General features: G+C 45.7%; 1 protein-coding gene across 1 annotated transcript; it reads left to right on the top strand.

The window, feature by feature from the left end:
- Positions 1–264: 264 nt before the first annotated feature.
- On the top strand, positions 265–17689 carry LOC128720152 (T-cell leukemia homeobox protein 3). The gene is made up of 4 exons (XM_053813806.1): positions 265–428; positions 2132–2484; positions 9385–9610; positions 17488–17689. The coding sequence occupies exons 1-4, from the start codon at positions 265–267 to the stop codon at positions 17687–17689; spliced, it is 945 nt and encodes a 314-aa protein (XP_053669781.1).
- The last annotated feature ends 2203 nt before the right edge of the window (positions 17690–19892 follow it).

Raw genomic sequence — 19892 nt, 5'->3', positions numbered from 1 at the left:
GGATACATAAACCAGCGCCCGGTGAAAAACCTCGTTAAAATACTTACTAATTAACCAAGCCCTAAGCTCGTGTACGAGGCAGAAACAAAGTTTGATAAGCGTGTTGAAACAATCATTTCCGTATTAGTGCTGCGTACATCCGTTTGCTGTGCTTGCGGTCAGTGTTGAGAGGTGAAAAAGGAGACATAACAACATCAATATCCTGTGTGCAATTTCGTGGTAATCGTGCCACGAAATACACTCAAAATTCCGCCATTTGCGATAATGTCTTCTCCGCACGAGGACGAGGATCAAGATCTCGATCAAGAGATTAATGTCGATGCGGACTCGGATTGTCAATCACGCGTGTCCTACAACAGTGGCTCCGAGGACATCGACCTGGATGGAGACGGCAATGGGTCCTGCTACGATGAATCGGATGTCGCTAGGTAAGGTTGCGCGTAGCCGGGAAATCATTAAATGATGGATTTTATATTCACAATGACTTCTGGACAATAGTGCCTGCTTTTTGTTCGGAAACCAGGATAAAATTATTGTTCGGTTGTTCAACTTCCTCGATTTTGATTTCAGATGTAAGATCATACGTTCATTTCAATAGATTAACCCTCTTTTTTCAAGCAAAATATGACTTATATTTTTACATATGGCACATTCGGTGTGTATATATATCCCTCCTTTTATATGGAACATACTTTTCTCTTATCACGATTGCCATGGCACGTTTCGTCAATCAAAATCCCGTTTCAGTCGGCTCGTAGAAGTGCCTAATTGCATAACCGTTGGCTTTCATTTCGTCCCAATCAGACGAAATTGCAAAAAAAAAAAATAATCTCCCCACAGCTCCATTCTCCCACTTTGCTAAGCGAATGTAATGAATATGCGCTTCGAGCGCATAATGAAAGTTTCGCCAAATGGAAACAAATTAAATAATCTAGCGCAGATGGAGAGCTAAGCTATTGTACGATATCAGCGATAGCGCTGCCGGGGAGTGAGTGGAATTTGAGTACGATACATTTGCGTATTTATAGCGCAACTTTTCAGCATAATTTCGTCTAATTGCTGCCCATTTTCGCGTCGATTGGCGGTCGGCTGCTTCTGGATCGCTCCTTTCACCCCCCCCCCCCCCCCCCCAGATTGGATGGAAATCTTTTCAATGTGTGCGAAAGCTTCTTTTTCTGCCTTGGGGCGAAATTTTCGGCTTGCGATGTCGTGCTAATGAAAACACGATGGTGCATCATCAAGCCTATCCGATCTAATTAAGATCACTAAACGGCGGTGCTCGTAGCTGCTTTTCGCTATCGTGGCCGTTCTTTTTTATTGCCGGTCTCGTTTGCCTACAGCTTTGTTTTAACGAATTCCGCATTTTCAGTTTTGCCAGTTTGCCTCTGCCATAAATCTAAATTGCACACCGGGCGCGGTCGGGGCACACCGCCATCGGCTCTGGTGCTGGGATTTAACAAATTAATTAGTCTCTAATGTATGCCATACGAAATAGTCTTTTGAATAATCTAAGCAGCTTGCCGGCCGCTTCACCAAGGCGAAACCGCAGCCAAGTGTAACCCAACCAGGGTCGCACTATCGTAGCGTTGTAACAAACATTCGACTCGTCGGTCCATCGCTCATTCTGCTAAACGATTACGCACCCGTTCCGGTCCCAAAACGCACCTGAACACCGACCCTGCATCAACCCTTTCCGGTGAGGGTGATATGATTTAAGGAGATCGTTTTTAAAACGCAAGTTGTTCCCATCGAAGGGAACTCATATTTTATTAACCGCGCCTCTGGGGAGGATGAGAATCGGTGAAATTGAGAAAGTGCTTTGGCCATGTCTTGCCGGCATCGGTTTGTTATCCTTTTCGATTTACACCGTAGCCCCGGGAAAGGAAAGCAAAATATTTCATTAAATATGCAGCGTGTTTTCAACCGAATGCCACCGCAATCCGAACGTTGTGGCCGGCAGGCTGGGAGTGCCAATAAAACGGGCTGTAAAGTAATCCTATTTATGATATGGTGTCCCGCAGGATTGATTGAGTTTATGAAGTGTTCTTCTCCGTGGGAGCCGAGCCTCACTGGTCTCGAATGGCGCGTTTGTTTACCGTGTCCCTTTTTTTTTCTTCTTCACCCCAAACAGCGATCATCAAACCCACCCAACAGAAACGACGACTCGATCGCCCAACGAAAACCTGCCCTTCAGTATATCGCGACTACTGGGGAAATCCTACGAGCGAGAGCAAAAGGAAAAGGATGCGCTCTCCGAGGACACCACACCGGAAGGGCTCATCAAAAACGGCCATCACATTACGGCGGGTTCGCCTGGGAGTTTACAATATGCGGCCGGAGCGCTCTACAGCTACCCGATGTATCCTGGTGGGCATGTCCTGCGAGTGCCTCCCCAACGTGGACCATGCAATCCGTTATCCTGGACACTGCCTCCACTGCATCCTGCCGCTCTCGCTCATCAAGCTGTCAAAGATCGGCTAGCCGGTAGGTGGACATCTATATTTTTTCTGTCTCTTAACAACTCTCTTTTGCTTCTACCTCAGTTTGCTAACTCTGCTCCGAATTATCGACAATCGAAAAGCACATAAAATAAGCACTTTTTCAAATATCAACATCCATTAACAAACATGTCACTGCATCTCCGAACCTTCAGCATCGATTTATTCCAAAAGCCGCCGATGTTGGCCTCTAAATTCCACCGCACACACCTGACTGCGCAATATATATATAGAATCAGTTTCTGTCGTTTCATTTAATGGCGCAGATAAGCATTGCTAACGAACGCCTCTCGGTGGCCAGTCGTAATATTTAATGTGCTGGTAATGCCATTACGAGATTGGACGGAACTTTATGATTGGTTTTACGAGCTCATGATCACGATCAATTAAAGGAGAAAAAAGCTTTGCCCCGCACCGGCTCCATAGCAAATAAATGCCATGTTCTTCTTATCAGCGAGCATTAGATGGAATGTAATTGGAGACGAAACAACAGCCGCCGAAACGGAAGGAAAATGCAATGTGCCGGGTGAAAATGTAGGTGCAGTTTCACGCAGGCCATCATTTACAACCCTTTAAACGAGCGACTTTTCAAGCCCAGTAGCTGGCAAACGATCGGATAGTGGAGGCGCCCTGGAGCGATCAATGGCGGGTCCCGCGGATGTAATCGTATCAAGATTATTAGCCGAAATCGACTTTACGGCACCCGTGCATTCCACTGCTTGCATATGATGGCTGCTTGTGACAGCTTGCGGATACGAACTGCTGGCAGCAGTAGTCGTAAATGGTTCACCAACAAGCCGAAAAGACCGACCGACTCTAAACGTTAGGAAATTTCGCTTGCTTAGTCTCGAACACTCGAACAGCGTTATTAGTATTAATTACTGCCTTCATCGGAAACGATCAACTCGCGATCCTTCGTTTCTTGGCGGCATCCGCCGCACGCAAACACGATCAAAGTCATGCCCGAGGTCTATCGAACACCGGCGGCAACTTTCGGTGGTCTGCTGCGTTTAATAAGCAATCGATCGTAAAACGGCTAGACCCGTTTCAATCAAGAATTGCTCGAACGGCGCCCAGAACGGAGACATCACGCCTCAGGACACGTTACGCCAGCACGGACTGATCGACGATTTGGGTCTCCACGCGATCGCGCCGATCATAAACGTACGGTTTACGACCTCGAAAACACCGGTGAGGAGATTCCAATAAAAATTAATTCAATCGCTGCTCGAAGACACATTTATTAAATCGGTATTAATCATCTCGAGCGGACCGCCAGAGAGCCTCACGGACACGCATTCTAGACGACCGAAATAAGCCGACGATAAGAGACGAGAAACTGGGCAAACCACTTGAATTGGGCCCGACCGAAGACGAACAAAACATAACGTCATAAAACAATCGTTCGCTGACTCATCCCGGCCCCAGGCTGGTGTCGATAAACCTCATCCCGTCCGTAGCCTCGTAGCCCGTAGGTGTCCTTTCAATTAGACCACTTTCGGTCCTCCAAAAAGGAAGGTTCGAAATCGGAAACCGTTTGACATATTTATGTCCACACTTTCTTTCCCAGTTCGGTGGTTCGCACGGTGGTGGGCAGATCGAGGCGGAAGCGCCACAGCATAAATCGGGACCATGTTGACAAATTCCAAATACCCTCTGTCGTCGTCCCGGAATCCTCCGCCAGCTCGGTTTCATTCATTCATGCGCCACGTAAGCCCACGAGGCCCACGAGGCCCCCGGGGCCGAGCCAATTAAGCTGACATTTCTCGTTGATCGTTTTGCACCTTTTCGTCAGCGGCGCATTTTCTCGATCCGTCCCGGGGAGTTCCTGCGTGCGGCAGAAACTGTGACCAAAAACTACAAACGAAACCTCACCCGACATCGACGGGCACACCCGCGGAGCCATCCGCTTATCGGGCTGGGTACAAGCTTCTTTACTTAAAAGATTAACCGGTGAAGTGACCCTTGTTAGCTGACAGGGAACTCCGTTCCGTTTATTTTACCTTTTTTTTTTCGGCGCAGCTTCGGAACCTCGCACAGGGCGCATCGCAAGCAACATCTAACAAAGGAAACGGTGTTTTTGCATAATTTCCAATGGTTTACTGGCGTGCGCTATCTGTCTCGTTCGCTCGTTTGGTGCATGTTACGCATGTTGTAAAGGGCGATAATTTATTATCAAAAGCCAACAAAAATCAAACGGGATCGAGCAACCCGTTCGCTCGATCGCTCGATCGTAGCTCGCATCCGGAAGGAGTGCCTTTTATCCGCATGTTGATTATTCCTGCAACGATTGTCGGGAGAAGGCTTGGCACAGCCCAGAAACGTAACGAAACTCCACAACTGTGCGCATACATCGCCGTTTGATGAGCACAAAAGCCCGGTAGCCAGGTAGATTGCACATCTTACACCTTTTAAATGGGGAATGGTCCTTTGGAATGGTCCACCGAAAAGGGGGGCAACATAATTATTGACTGCCCGGTGATTGGCCACTCGGCTTTGACGCTTGGGTGGAATGATTGCGGAAACAATGGACCCGGTAAAAATGGTTTAAAACAAAACACGAAACAACTAGCTTTCGGAAAATGGATCGCCATTACGCGGACCCTTCGGAACTGCACGCACTCAATACTTAGGAAATCGAGCAGGGAAATCGGGATGCCTTCAGCTCAATGGCGTCGCCAGTTTGCGCACTCGGCAGCAGCAATTACGAGGCAAATGATGGTAGTAAAACAAAACCCTCGACAATTATGATACACCGCCGGGTTGGTGTTCTCTTGCAGTTGGAGTAGCAAATGGACGCGATGGACGACGATTACTGTCGATTGCACCCGTAGAAAACACGAAAATGACCGTCGGGAAGGCGAAAAGTTATAAAAGAAACATCCTACAATCTTCCCAACAAAAGTCGGAAGATCCATATTTGAAGCCGAGTCAATTCAGTGGAAAAACATGTTTCCTTTGGTGCATACTCTGTTTGGCATCCGGAACATAAATGCACAATAATTTGCCATCCATAGTACACTTGATTAAGAAGTCATAGCATCTACCTAGAGCTAGAAAAACCTTCATCAAAAATCATCTCAGACACATGATCGCGCACCTGCATACCAGTCTGACATTTCACCCCCAAATGGAGGTCGCAAAAAATTCCCAAACATCCTCATTAAGCCGTCAGCGAGCTGTCCTAGGCGCATGTGCATCTGTCTCTACCGATCATCCATCTCAAGGCTACACCTCCACATCTGGCGCTTACCGAAGGTGTATAATTTCACAGGAATCTTCCGCGCACGCCTACCGAAGGGCAGAGTTGCGAATAACCGACTGGACATCATGCTTATAAGCGTCAACAAAAAAAAAAGCCTGGTAATCGTTTGGGCGTTCCGGCACGAACACGCGTCATTTTTTGGGGAACCATCCGGTTAGTCATCATTCCTAACTAATAACCATCATCTGATCCCGAGCCGAGTCTGTTGCAACGACACGCCAGGTAGAGCTAGAAACAGACCTCGCCCGTGTGCGCATGAATGAACGTCGAAAACTTGTTCTCTTCGGCACGCGGTCGGTGTCCGCTACAGATTAGATGAGTAAGGCTAGGAAGGCCTGGATTGTGTCGGAATCGTGTCATCCGCTCCGGCGCACGGACGCACGCATACCCTACGGCTAGCGGAAGTGAACAATCTGGCGCATAGATTGTTTCCGTTTTCGAACTTTGTCGAAAAAATGTGCACCTTCACATTCATTTGGAGGGTGTGTGTGTTTATTTTTTTTTTCATTTAAATATAATACAAACCCGGCACGCTACGAAGGTTGGACAATTAAGTTCCAAACCATTCAAGACATTGGTGAAGAATGCAACTATCGCTCACGCAATCTCGGACGCGATTCAACCTACATGAATGAATGGGTATTTTGTGGACAATTTAACAGAATGATACAACAACAAACATCTATTTCAAATGACTCTTTTTCCCCAACAAGAATCAAAAACACGTTTTCCCTGCGCATGCAAAGAAACTTCCCCCAGCACGAACTTGTTGTTCCAAACAGACTGTTCATTTCCATTTCCCCGAACATGGCTCAATCCCAATTCCATTCCACGCCGTCTATCATCCATCTTCCGAAAGGACTCATTGCACGCGTATCGAAAACGTGCGCGTCAGAAATCGTTCCACCAGCAATCAATAACTCGACCGTACGGCCCCTTCCCAGCGCCCAGGAATCGATCGTTATGGCGTCTTCATCAAACCTTCGGCAGCAGGCTCGATTATTGTAAAGATTATCGTTTCCCTTCTAACGCACCCTCACCGGCGCCAGTTCGTTTCCCCAAACGTGAAAGTGCGCCGCCTAAACGATATTGCTCCAATTTGTGGCCCACAAATGGCACCCACTCCAATGGTGCGCTTCGGGGCCACTTTTCTGGCCCATTTTCCCTGGCCCGTGAAAGCGGCAATTAATTGGAATTAAGTACTCAGTTGTTCTCGAAGCCTTCGGGTTAGTTCGCGTTAGTTTGCAGACTCTAGCAGCAGGGATGCAAATGCACCGATCGCACACCGATTGGCCATTAATACTATGCTTAGGTTTGCTATCGTGCTGATATCCTTACTTCTGTCACTCAGGCAATGCTCGCTTGGTACACCATTATTGATGCAAAACTGGTCCAAGTGCGAATCAGCCCGACTGCTTCCGCCATCGACACTCAACGGCCTCTCTGCGCCTTTTCGAGGGCCTGTCACGCCGTTCGATCGCGCTTTAGCGCCTGTTGGATTGCCAGCCGTAATTGAGTTGTACATGAGCTTGAACCGCGCGGTCGCTCCTTCCTTGGGGCAAGGATTAGGGGCGCGTACGCTAGACGAACGCATTTACGACCACCGAGCCATTCAGCCGTCGATCGGTGCGATTCTGGGAACACGCGTGACGCAATGGGTCTGCGGTTTGCGAGGCGTTATCATCCTATAACTATAAATAATATATTTTATTTCACCGATAAAACCAGAAATTTACAATTCACTCTACAACCCTCCCGGGGAGACGGTATCGCGCCGGTCGGGGGAACAAACGATTCGAGGGCTTTTGACTTCGCGCCCCCAGGTGAGGGAGTTTGCCGGTGAGTAAGTGAATTGATTCCTAGTCCTTACCGCGATGGATACGTTGGTGGTTTTTCGCCGTTTCGTTCGCCACTCTATCGCCAACGGATGAGCTTCCCTAAAGGAATTGCGCTTGATTTTACGCGTTGCGATCGGGAGTGGAAGGGTGAGATTTAGGAGGTGAAACCGGCCGTAAACGTATAGAAAACCGATGCTTTTAACACGTAAAGTGTTTATAGAGTGTTCCATTTTGGACCGTTTTCGATATTCACGGCCTCGAGGCCAGTGAATAGTCTCGGTTGTGTTTTCGGGCGTAAAAACATGGCAATGAGCGTTCAAACGATTTGTCCGGCAAACGGACAAGACGTCTCAAAGATCACAATCAATTGCTACTGCCAAGCGAGCAATTTATTTCATAAGAAATATCGTACTTTAAAAATAAATTAAAGAAATTATTGATTAGTAAATATTATCTAAATTTAAAGAATTTTTTTTTCATTTTGTTGAAATCTCCGGAACGTTAAGTTTGCAGCGCTGCATTTTGATACGTTTTTACATATAATTTTAGTCTGAAGCAGGCCTTGGAATTAATCGCACGAGCTCCATTTGCACAACAACGTGTCTGGGCTGTCATAATTGGATAAGGTTTGATGAAACGCAGTAAATCAGTGCCTGCTATTCCGACGGCATTCTTGACATACTCGTTCGAAAATGACGGTCGCTGTAAAAAAGGAAAGGCAGCGCCTGGCCAGGAGGCTTACGAGAAGGGGCAAATAATTGAACTCATTTATTTTAAATTCATACATTTAAATGTTGATAAAACATGCAACCGTCAACGAACCACGACGTCGAATGCCATTGCAGCTGCAGCTGCAGGGCACGAGTGGCCGTAGAAGGCAGCGAAATAAAATGCACATACATCAGGGAGACAGCTAATGAACAGCAATAACATTTTGCTCGCTGTGGTTGCTTTGGGTTTTGCTGTTTCACATTCATGGGGTCTGATTCATGCAAGCGGAGGGCAAGTACTTCAATCTGGAGAGCTCCATCGAAGCCAACCTTCCGCGAAATCGTTATGACGAACATGACAACGCGTGAGTGATTAGTCTGATGATTGTTTTCTTCTTTTTTTTGTTGCCATTCGGACGCAATTTATTTGTGACCTTTTTTGGTGGAGCATTCTCGTATGCTTCTATCAAGATTCAGACTAAAGGCACAACGCAGCCTTGTATTAATTCTTAATTGTGCTACGTAAAGATGGCTTTTTACAGTCGCATGTAACGTAAAGTAACAAGGTTCAGAATCATTTTAGTAATTACAGAGGAATAAAAATGATTTGTAAACCAAACATCTTCTACAAAACCAAGAAGGTGGAGTAAATGAGAGTGTTGCGAATGATTGCTACTGTTACTCGAAATTAGACATAATACTAGCTTTAGTTCTCGTTTTAGACACCGTGTTGTGAGTAAATATGCCCCGTAATGACATGGTATTACTAGAAAAGTGGATAAAAATTAAATGGCCTTTCATAAAGATCCCCAGCTGTCGACATTTGGGCGTTCCACGAGCTACCTCGTATGGGTTTCGCGTTAATGGCACTTTAATAGAGCTAGCCAAACCAGCCAACTTGCCACCACCCGACCGAGATTTTGATTATTTGTTGGTTTGAGGGTTTATCGGGAAAACTCATTAGAAATCACTCACACACACAAACGCAACTGCTCCTAAAAAGCCTTCGTTTGATCAGCTAGCAACGTTCGAGTAGTACGGATTTCAATTTTGCTCCATCGGAATCGTTTCAGCATTTCCCATCGCCCGCCGCATCGGCCACCCATACCAGAACCGGACGCCCCCGAAGCGGAAAAAACCACGCACCTCCTTCACTCGCATCCAGGTGGCGGAGCTGGAAAAGCGGTTCCACAAGCAGAAGTACCTGGCATCGGCCGAACGGGCAGCCCTCGCGCGGGGTCTAAAAATGACCGACGCTCAAGTGAAAACCTGGTTCCAGAATAGGCGAACAAAATGGAGGTAAGTAGACGGGACGCTTGATAAACCGATCTGGCCATCGTTTTGGGAGGAGAAGGCCAACGTTAGCTGATGAATTAAACCATCCATAAATGTGGCACCGGTGTGCGAGCAGAGCTAATTGATTTTTGAAACAGGAAAAAAACAACACACCCATTGGCTTGTCCGTTTGATTTGAGTATTGTTGTCGAAAAACGCTTGCCAAGGGACGTTGGTGTAACGTTACGTTACGTTTGCTGCAGAGTAACATGGGGCTAGCGTGCTTCACTGAGCTGAAGAGGGAACGGAATAGGTTTTCCATTGCATTAGTAGCACAAAAACATGGACGCTCAATCAAGCATAAAGAACAATCAAATGAGAGACCCCATACTGACAGGGTGCATTATTGTCCTCGTGTAGAAACACTTCCTCTACGCCATAGGACTGGGCACACCCAAAGAACCATCTTTCACACACGACATTTCTCGATTAATGTCTCACTCGTCTGTACAGTGCTGTTCGGATTGTGTAGCAAATAGGCCTCTAGGATAAAAAAGCATTGCAGCAATGACTTCAAACCGGTTTTGTGAACCGTTTTTTGTTTGCATGTTCAATCCGTTATGCAACAGCAACCGCAAGAGACATCCCAGAATGACATCTAACAATCCCGGCGGCACAAAACGAAAGAAATCCAATCAGTGGCATAAAAAATCTTACTCGTTTGCAGCTTGACTTGACTCCGTGTCTTGCCAAATCCGGTGGACAAATCGCGAGCGAATTGTAATCGAATTCAGCCAGGACGGCCAGCGCAACAGTGAACTCGAATACCAAAGATCGAATTGAACGGTGGGCTTATTCCATCGCGGCATCGTGCCGTGTCAATTATAATCGCTCGTATATCCGCGTCCCCAACGAGCGAGCCCTCAACAACTGAAGCTAGCAAGGGGTTCGAGCCGGCCAACGGTGAGCCACTCACGGCACGGAACGATGCGCCGAAAGAAGGATAAACCCCGAACGATCGGCAGTAGCGGTGCCTAGTACGTTTGTTAATTGAAATTCAATTAAAAATAACATCCTTCTGCCATAATCGAATTCGCGAACTCGCACCGCACCGGCGCAACTGAAGTGCACGTGATTTGGTCGGCACAAGCGTAGTCCTTCGCGGATTCCATTGGTTCCAAGACAAAACGGCCACCAAAAGAAAAGGCCCGCAGCATTACAAAACGAAAGTCCGATCGCTCTGAGCGGACCATGTGCGGTCAGGGATGTGCTGCTGGGCGTGAGTAAGGCCAGCAAAGCTACGAATATTAATGAGATCGTCTGATCCCGTTTGCTTCGCAGGACGATTTATACGTCGGCGGGCGGGATTGAGTGCTTTTTTTTACGTTCCCGCGTTTCACGCTGCTCCTTTAACATAATTTATACGAAACAATTAGGTGAGGTACGAACAATTACTAGATTAACATTCCTAATTACGATTTCTGAATTATTCATGCTTTCATTACCGTCGGGACGCACGCAAAATGGAAGGAAAGCCATTTTGGATGCCCGTTTTTTTTTCTGTTTGTCCTTTTTGTCCTGCTTCCTAGCTCATTCCGGCGAGCCAAACACCCGCCGACGGGTGAGCTTCCGTTTTCCCAAGCTTCACGTTCACGTTTCCACGCTTTTGGCCTTGGTGGTCCCTTCGCGGCGAGTTTCGTTCGCTTTGAAAGCCGCTGATAAAACGGCACCATAAAAAGGCCACTTTTATGATGGGGCTGGTGTTGGACGGTTAATCCATCACCCTAAATCCTGACCGTACCTTCCGGTAGCGACCGGACGGAAACGACCATCCATCTTTGTGCGAGCGCAATGAGTAAGCGCCCTTTTGCGGTTTCCCGGAGGGTCTTTAAAAATCAATTAATATCCCTGCGAGAGCGTTGAAAGTGGGAAAAGGGAACCGAGAGAGAAAAAAATAAGGAACACCCATCTTGCTGGGTGCCGGCGTTTGGTTTGCCGGTGGCCGCCATCTTCGCCCGTTCGTGTGCCGCTGCAGATTGATAACGTTTCCAGAACCACTCTGGGGCACGAGCGGCCGGGACTTGGGGACTTAATTATCTAAATAGCAGGGTAATTACATTAAATTTCAACAACCTTTTGCTAAGTGGCCCACACGCAGAATCCTGAGCCCTTGGTTTCTTTGAACCAACGCAGTCGATTGTCAGATCGAATTCGCCGGCTGATTTTCTTACCAGTTAGGAAGGGAAAACTTTGCCCACCCGTGTACCTGACGTTGTATTCGTTCTCTGAAAATGGGGCAATTTTCATCTTCATTTGCATTTCGCTTAATCTTTGCCGTAAAAAAAACCCCACCAGAGATAAAGTTTTCCCGGGTGCCTTGTGAACCCGTTTTAAGGATACGCCGGCAGGACAGCAGGAGTAAGAACGGATTGTGCCCGGCAATAAATTACATTTTCTGTTGATTAATTTGTAGCGCTAGATGGCTGGTGGAGCGAAAGCAGGTATATGATTTTTGCCATCCCCCGTATTTTTACGTCATCCCTTCGCTGGCCTGAATTATGATTTTAGTTAATTTATTCGGTTAGCTTCACACATTTTAATTTGTGAACAAAACGCTTCTTCCTATTAGACTTAGCTGTCAAGCGAATGCGAACTGACCTCGGGCGATTTCGTCCTCACCATATGGGACGCGTAAGAGTCCTGGCAGAAAATTATTAAAATTGATGCCATCAGCTAGCCGTCGAGCGCCCCATCCGCTGGGATAAACAGCCATCTGGCAAACGGTGCTAATGCTCAACCCCTTCATCAACACAAAGTACATATTTAGCCCGAAATCGTTAGACCACCGCGAAACACGCTCACGATACACGGGTCATTTGGAGCTCGAATCGGATTCCTAGAGTCCGAAGTCCTTTCAAAAGCAGGAGCTTGGGTACGCTCTAGCTAAACTTTTGGGTACACCAACAGCCCGGCTCATACATTATAAATGGGAGGTGGGATTTAATTTAATCAATTTCATAAATTATGCTCCACAAACTGCTTCAACAGCGGCTCCAAACACACACGTGCTTTGGCGAATGCCGCAGATTATGCGCAAATTGTGCGTCGCCGTACTCGCACCAAACCGTTCCCAACCCGGGACGAGCGCTTCGAAATTGGTCAACTGCATTCGATGAACTCGCAATCAGCCATTCATTCGCTGACAGGCGCGTTTGCATGATTTATGTAGCCCAGCCCGAGCAGGATGCAGCTCGGCAGGATACAATTGGCGCCGGTGCGCCGACGGAGTAAATTGTCTGATATATGCATTAGTTTCATCTAAATCCGTATTTAAATTTGATTACTACCACCCGAAAGCAATTTTCAACATCCAATCGTAAACCCTGGCCTGGTGCACCAATGGCGTGCTTGTTTTTGCTTGCTGAATTGGAGCCTGTAGCAGAGGCGACGACAGTTACGGATTTTTGCTATCGAACTGCTCGTCAACCCCACCGAACTTGGTGGCCTGGGTTCGTGACATCGGGCGTGCCAGCTGGTGGAAATTAATTTTACAGATTTTAATTATTGACGGTCGCGTACCAACCGGAATGGGCGGCTCGTATGCAACGATTTGCACGTGATCGCTAGATTCAGGTGACGTATGGGGCGTTCGTCGTTTGCGGGATTAATTATGCATCGCAATCCAGCGACCGTCATGACAAATACCTGCTATCGTGCTGGAGGACCGAACGGAGCTAGAGCTTCGCTGTTGGAAATGGTCCTGGCGTGTGAGGTGGACAACGTTTTGAGCAATAGTTGGCCATTTCCTTCATCCGTGCTCAATGAATCATTAAGCAGAGTTGCTATTCGTACATCATCAATTTCTAAAACTCCCGTTCGCTCATTGAGAGTTGACGAACAAGATGTCTTCATTCAAACCAACCACGAGAGAACAGTAGTCGATGGAAGGAATTAGTAGCAGCCTTTGCGTGAGTCGATTTGATAGAAGTTTTCACGAGCAATCAGTTATTATAGTGGTTTCATGTAGTTTACACTAATTTTCGATTATTTTCTACTGCAATCATACTAAAGTAGTTTTATAATCCTTTCCAGACTTGATGTCTTTTAGTATTCCAAACCTGTGTCATTCGCTATACATATCGATGCACTAAATATCTCTCTGTTTGTGGAGACTCACTTGAAAATCCTTTAGCGTGAAAGTGGTGGATTATGTGGCTGGCAAACATCGAAGTAAAGTACTACTCGATTGCCTTTGTTTCCAGTGAGGGCCGGTTCGAAGCGAAGCATCAAAAATTACCACCAATCCCATTTCAAACGACCCTTTCAAGTGGCCAGCCCCAGAGTGCAGATCAATCGTTTATGTTGGTAGTAAAAATCGAGGCAAACAACATCTTCTCTCATTCGTTTCACCACAACTAAAGGATTGGGGACGTTTCCCGGGAATCGTTCCGGAAACTCGGCACGGGAAAACACGGAGCAGAAATCGTGCCCATTTGTGGATCCCTGCAGGAAGCTGCGGAACTAAATCGATTCCAAAATCGTCGAAGATTGTTGTCTACTGAATAAATGATTTCATAGCACACGGCAGAAGAAAAGGAGACTCACTCCGTGAACTGGCTGTGAAACCAGCGACACATTTGCCGGCATGGGCTAAACCAAGAACAATGTGCCAAGCGTGTGGGAAGATTTAGGAAAATTGTCTCTCCAGGCGGTGGACGTTAACTATCGAGACCAAAGACACTTCTTCTCCCATGCGTGCACCTTGTGAACTAAGCCGAAGCATGGAAAGGTTCTTATATTTAACGAGCAGCTACTTTCGCTCTAACTTATTCATAAACGCTCCACTCGCTTGCGGCACCAGGCGCCCCCATCGTGCATTGATTGTGGTGGTAGTTTTAATGCACTGTGACAATAAACATGCGTCACATTACCCGTCCGTTCCGCTCTCTTCGGCATGGAAGCAGCTCTGCACCGATGGCTCCGAAACACGATTAAATGCGAAATAATCAACTGCTGCTTGATAATTAAATAACACTACCGCTGTAACGCAATTCTTTGCGCGAGTCACCACCCCTAGGCGAATCAAACGCACACGTTCTCGGGCACTGCCGTTGCGCAGTCATGGCCGTCGGTTCCGTTTCGTTTTCCCATTGGGCAACTCAATTAAAACCCTCCCAAAAACGTTGCCTAAAGTCTGTATTGTGTCTCCAACGAGAAAAAAAAGGGGAATAAAATAATCCACCCTAACGTCTCCACGTGACAGCCAAAGCGACGATGTGACACAATGAGTAATGGTAGCGTAGCTGAGTGTTACCACAGTTGGCTATGGTTTGCCCTTTTTTTTTCTTCCCCCAAAAGACACTCGATTTACGGGTGCTCGTCACAAAGAATGCATTTCACCGTCACATGTGTGCGACATTTGTGTTATGGATGTAGTGAGCGAGAAAAACAAACCCACTTACACGACGCTTAGTTGCAAAAGCTTTCTACGGGCCAATAGCGACAACAAGGAGATGTCAAGAAAAAGAATACATATACAGTGAACTGCCGAACGACGAGAGGACGTAATTCAATTACATGTCTATCGTGATGCCAGCTACAAACTGAACTGCACATGTCTTATCTCTACGGCAGAGCGTACTAATGAAATATACAATCCAAATCGATTTGATTGGATATTGAGACAGACGAACGATTAATTGAACAACAAGTATAAGACAAATGTCGTGTCCCCGTTGCAAACTACTACAGTTTCTCTCGGTTGGCGTTACAAATTGATTTTCAAGCTTTTAAATATATGCTCGAAATATAGAATTATTCGGTGCAACATAATAAAAATTAACGCTTATTAGATTGAACCATATTCAAGCGAAATAGAAACCTCAATTTCATTCTATGCCACACTAAACAATCCAGCCTTTCGAATCAATAACCTTCAATATCACGTAAGGCTTTACAGTTTTTAGTCCAGAGTCACCACGTTGTACCATCATGACACGATTTTGGGCTCAAACTTTTTCATTGGGAAAATTCGCGCCGTGCACGGTTTTGGTGATTCATCTTATGGCATAACGATTATGAAGGTTTTAATAATGCAGACGAGATTCTGTGACGCGCCGTAGCCATCATAAGTATATGGTACGAGAAATTGGTATAAAACGAAGCATAAAAAATTCATATCAAACTTTTTAGGGACGATGACGACGAGTAAAAGAAACAAAACAGAAGCAAACAGGCACGAGTTTTTTTTTGTTGGCAGCGTTATGGCCTACTCTTTGTTCGCTGAAACTGTCATGTTTAAATTTGGAAAAGAAGAAACGAGAAAAGCGATACATTTCAATGTGCTGCTGTCCTTTTCGGTGGGGGGAAAAAGGTCGCCCTATTCATTCCGTTGTCTGCCATGTTGCGTTTTTCGTGCACTTAATTCTTTTAAAACAAACTCGTATGCTCTCCAGCGGCGGAGGGTGGTAGGCCAGCCAAATCGGCGTAGATCGTACCAGTAGTAAGTGTGCCCTTACAGTTCCAAGACAGTCTCAACCTTGTGTAAATAGCGTAAATAGAGAGATTATTTAAGGTGCCGAAAAAAAAGGCTCAAACGGGCTACCTGGTTTCAGCCAATCCCGTCACGATAGCGGAAAAGGGAACGAAAAACGGTCCAAAGGCCGGAAGAAAACTCTTTCGGCGGGCTTTCGAATCACTTAGTTTCCGTTTCCCCCCTCGGTCAAAGAGTAACTGGAAAGTCGCTTAAAAAGATGGCAGCCGTGATAAATATTTAATGCCACCGGGCGTCAGCGATGGTGGTAGAATGTTTTTTTTCTCTCCTTTTTTCCTGTCCAGCCCTAGCAAATGCCAGCGATTTTCGCCTTGTTAAAAAGATCGATTTACTTTCCCTACGTCTGCTTTTCCTTGTGTGAGCGGGCTGGCCGAACATGATTTGCATTTACCGCACTCTTCTAACGTACACTCGAGCCCGTTTATCGTGCCATATATTTTGCGGTGCTCGGGTTTGGAATGAAACGCCCCGAAGCACCACGAATTCAATTTGGTTTCAAGACAACAGGGGCCAAAGCTTCCGAAATAACCCACCAGAAACATGCGATTCGTAAAATTGAGTTGCCCGTGAGAGGTTAATTTACTCCGTTTTCCCAATAACAAAGGCTGTTCGAATGATAAAGCCCTGGTTGAGAACAAAACACCAATCACTCAAATTACATGCTTAAGGAAGTTAGCATTTTTCTTCATTTCCTGCTTTGTCTATGTGCGTGCAATCTCCATGAAGAAACGCAAAAAGGCACACGTGTACTGTTCCGAACAAATGCCACCAGACCGAGCGATGTGCGGTAGCTTCAATTTTGGGGAAAAACGAACACACGTTTCACTTGGGGCCCTACGTACATCGTTTATCGTGTTTCTCTTTTTTTTTTACTCCACATTCAACAAAATGCAATGTTTTGCTGTACTTTGAATCGTGTAAGTTTTTCAGCGCATTCGGTTGCATAAATTATGGAGATACTTTTACATGAATATTCTCCATCCCCATCATCAACGGAATGCGAAATGGATTGAGTAGCTCCTCTCACTCTTGCCTGTTTTTCTGAGGCGTGTATTAAGTTTCTTCTTTACAGCACTTTTGTGCTTTTATTTATCGGAACACATAACAAGGTTTGATTTTAAAATATTGAGCTGAAAATTGGTATAACTGCAGTAGCCATATCAAGTTGCATGATAAACCATGCCCCGTTACCATCATATACAGGTTTTGTCTTAAATATTTGAATGTTATGATGAAATTCGGAAACTTGCGCCTGAAAACTGTTCAAATAACTTCATGCTAATAAGATTTCAGGATCAATATTGTCCACCGCGTCTAATCGTGTGCATCTTTTCCTTTTCGATTCCAGGAGACAAACCGCGGAAGAGCGTGAAGCCGAACGACAGGCCGCCAACCGATTGATGTTGTCACTTCAAGCGGAAGCCCTCAGCAAAGGCTTCGGTCAGCCACCACCATCAGCGGCAGCACCAACTTCAGCAACTCCTGGTGCGCCTTTGGCCGCTCTGCACGGTCTGCAACCTTGGGCAGAAGCACACACGGCTGGATGTTAAATCGACCCGTCGAAATGGCGAAGAAAAATATTGCATTCCCGTCACCGAGCCACCAGAGAGGTGCTAGAACAACGGCTATCCTCGATTTCTACGGAAACAATAATGGCCAACGGTTCGTTACTGCATACGTTGTGATATAGGGTGTATTTGGTGGCAAGTGAACAAGGGCATGCTTTGAGTTTTTGTTGTGCACATCTCCACGGATCGATCTAGGAATGTCGAAAACAGGACGCTAGCAAAAGTGTGCAGGATTGTCGAATGTGAAAGTGAATCAACCACAGCACAATATCAAGTGAAACAGTGTGCATAAAACAATTGAAATTAAAAATTGTACAGTAATTGTAAAAAAAAAGAACACATAAGAACCACACTAAGGATACGCTCACAACGAAAAACAACCGAATTCGATCGATGCAATTGTAGAAAATATGAATCGAGTTGTATAGGCAAATAAGCGATTAATTCTACAACCTCCGGCTCCTGCTTATGGTGCGAGGCAACAGTTACGATTTACGTCAAGTAGCGGATCGCTGTCTTGATCGCGCGAACGATAGAAGAGTATGAAAATTACAGCACTAGCTGGTATGGAAGCATAATTCAATAGTTGTACTATAACTTCGCGTTAGGATTCTAGCCGATAAGAACAGTGAAATACGATTATCAGTATATGAAAAAGTGCATCTTTACGCGAGCAGTATTGATCCAGTGCCCTTCGTGTTGTGCTGCATAAACGCTCCGCTACGGACTTTGCATTGTAATGCTCAAATGAAAAGTAAATTAAAACCGCAGACTAGAATAGCTAGATGTTTCCTCCGTGGGTCACCCCCAAGAGTGGGGATATTTCATCGAATCGCTTAAACTGTTAGCCAATTTATCGTAGCTGAGACGAGTTTGTACCATATTCGATTCACTGCGGCCCGTAAGCTCGTAAGCGACACTGTAAATACACGTCCCGGCATTAGGTATACATTCAACGTTGACCGCAACGTTGAGACATGGAGCCGGCCGTTTCGGGATTGGCACAAAAATAATACGAGGGCTCGTTGGCCTAATCACGTTAGGCAGCAGAAAAGGAGCCCAGAAACGGCAACAATCACTCATTGTGCGGCCTGGGAAAGGCGCTGTTATAAGTTTAAGCTAAATTTACTGCTTCACGAGTGAAAACTGAGCAAGGTTTTATAATGACCTTTGTGTTGCAAACAAAATTATACAACTATTATCTCCAAAGCAGCTACATGGAAGCGCGCAAAATCGGCAATACTTCCACGGACAAACAAAAAACCATATAAAGGGAAATAAAAACAAAACAAATATAATTTACGAAACGAGTTACTTTGCACAAACTCTTCGGCGTGTCATCGTTGGCCATCGGAATCGTTCTTAAACATCGCTCCAGTGTGTCGTTTTAATTGTTTCCCAGCGATTTTGGAAGTTTGCAGAAGTGTGTTTAATCCCTTCCTCACGATTGTGACCGTAGACTGATTTATGCGAAAACCAGCCCGAAAACGGTCTTAGCTCCATCCTCATAAATGGCGATAATGTTTCGCGGTTACGGGTGTCCTCTGTTGGTCGTAGCGCCTTATCGAAGTCTTTTTTTACGTTTTTATTTTTCCGTCGGCAACGATAGCACAGAGTAGCTTTCTATAATTTGATGGCGCCTTGAAATTAAATGAAAGAAAAACTTCTTTTTATACGCTTGGTTTTGTTGCACCTCTGAGGATGAAAGAAACGTATTAACATTGATACCGTTGGATTTACGCAAACTGCAATGAAATGAACATGATGTGTTATCTTTCTTCTCGAGCATGATATATGAACCGTACAAAGTACAACCCGCCAAATTTCTTTCTGTTAAATAAACCCAATAATCCAGCTGTAAGTGAAGGCATTTTCCGATCTGAAATCCTTTTACCTGACTCTAGTTTAAAACGGTACAAAACACACCTTTAAACAAATGGTGCGAAATCAAAGCGCATGTAATAAAATAAGCTCTTTGGGAAAACGCCGGTACACAACCATTTGTAAACGTAAAAATCAGGTCTTGAAACATACATTTTTTATGGCAAACGATCTATTTATTCGGAATGGTCAGCGCTCTATTTCGGAAGGGATAGTCCACATATAACACGGGCTCGGGCCAATCTATCGGTCAAGGGGAACCAAAAAAACAGTGCAATTCGATTTGTATTGAGCCGACTTCGAT

This window comes from Anopheles nili, chromosome 2 (genome assembly GCF_943737925.1).
Source record: "Anopheles nili chromosome 2, idAnoNiliSN_F5_01, whole genome shotgun sequence".
Taxonomy (NCBI): domain Eukaryota; kingdom Metazoa; phylum Arthropoda; class Insecta; order Diptera; family Culicidae; genus Anopheles; species Anopheles nili.
The sequence above is the reverse complement of the archived record's forward strand: the minus strand, read 5'-3'. Positions and strand labels throughout refer to the sequence as shown.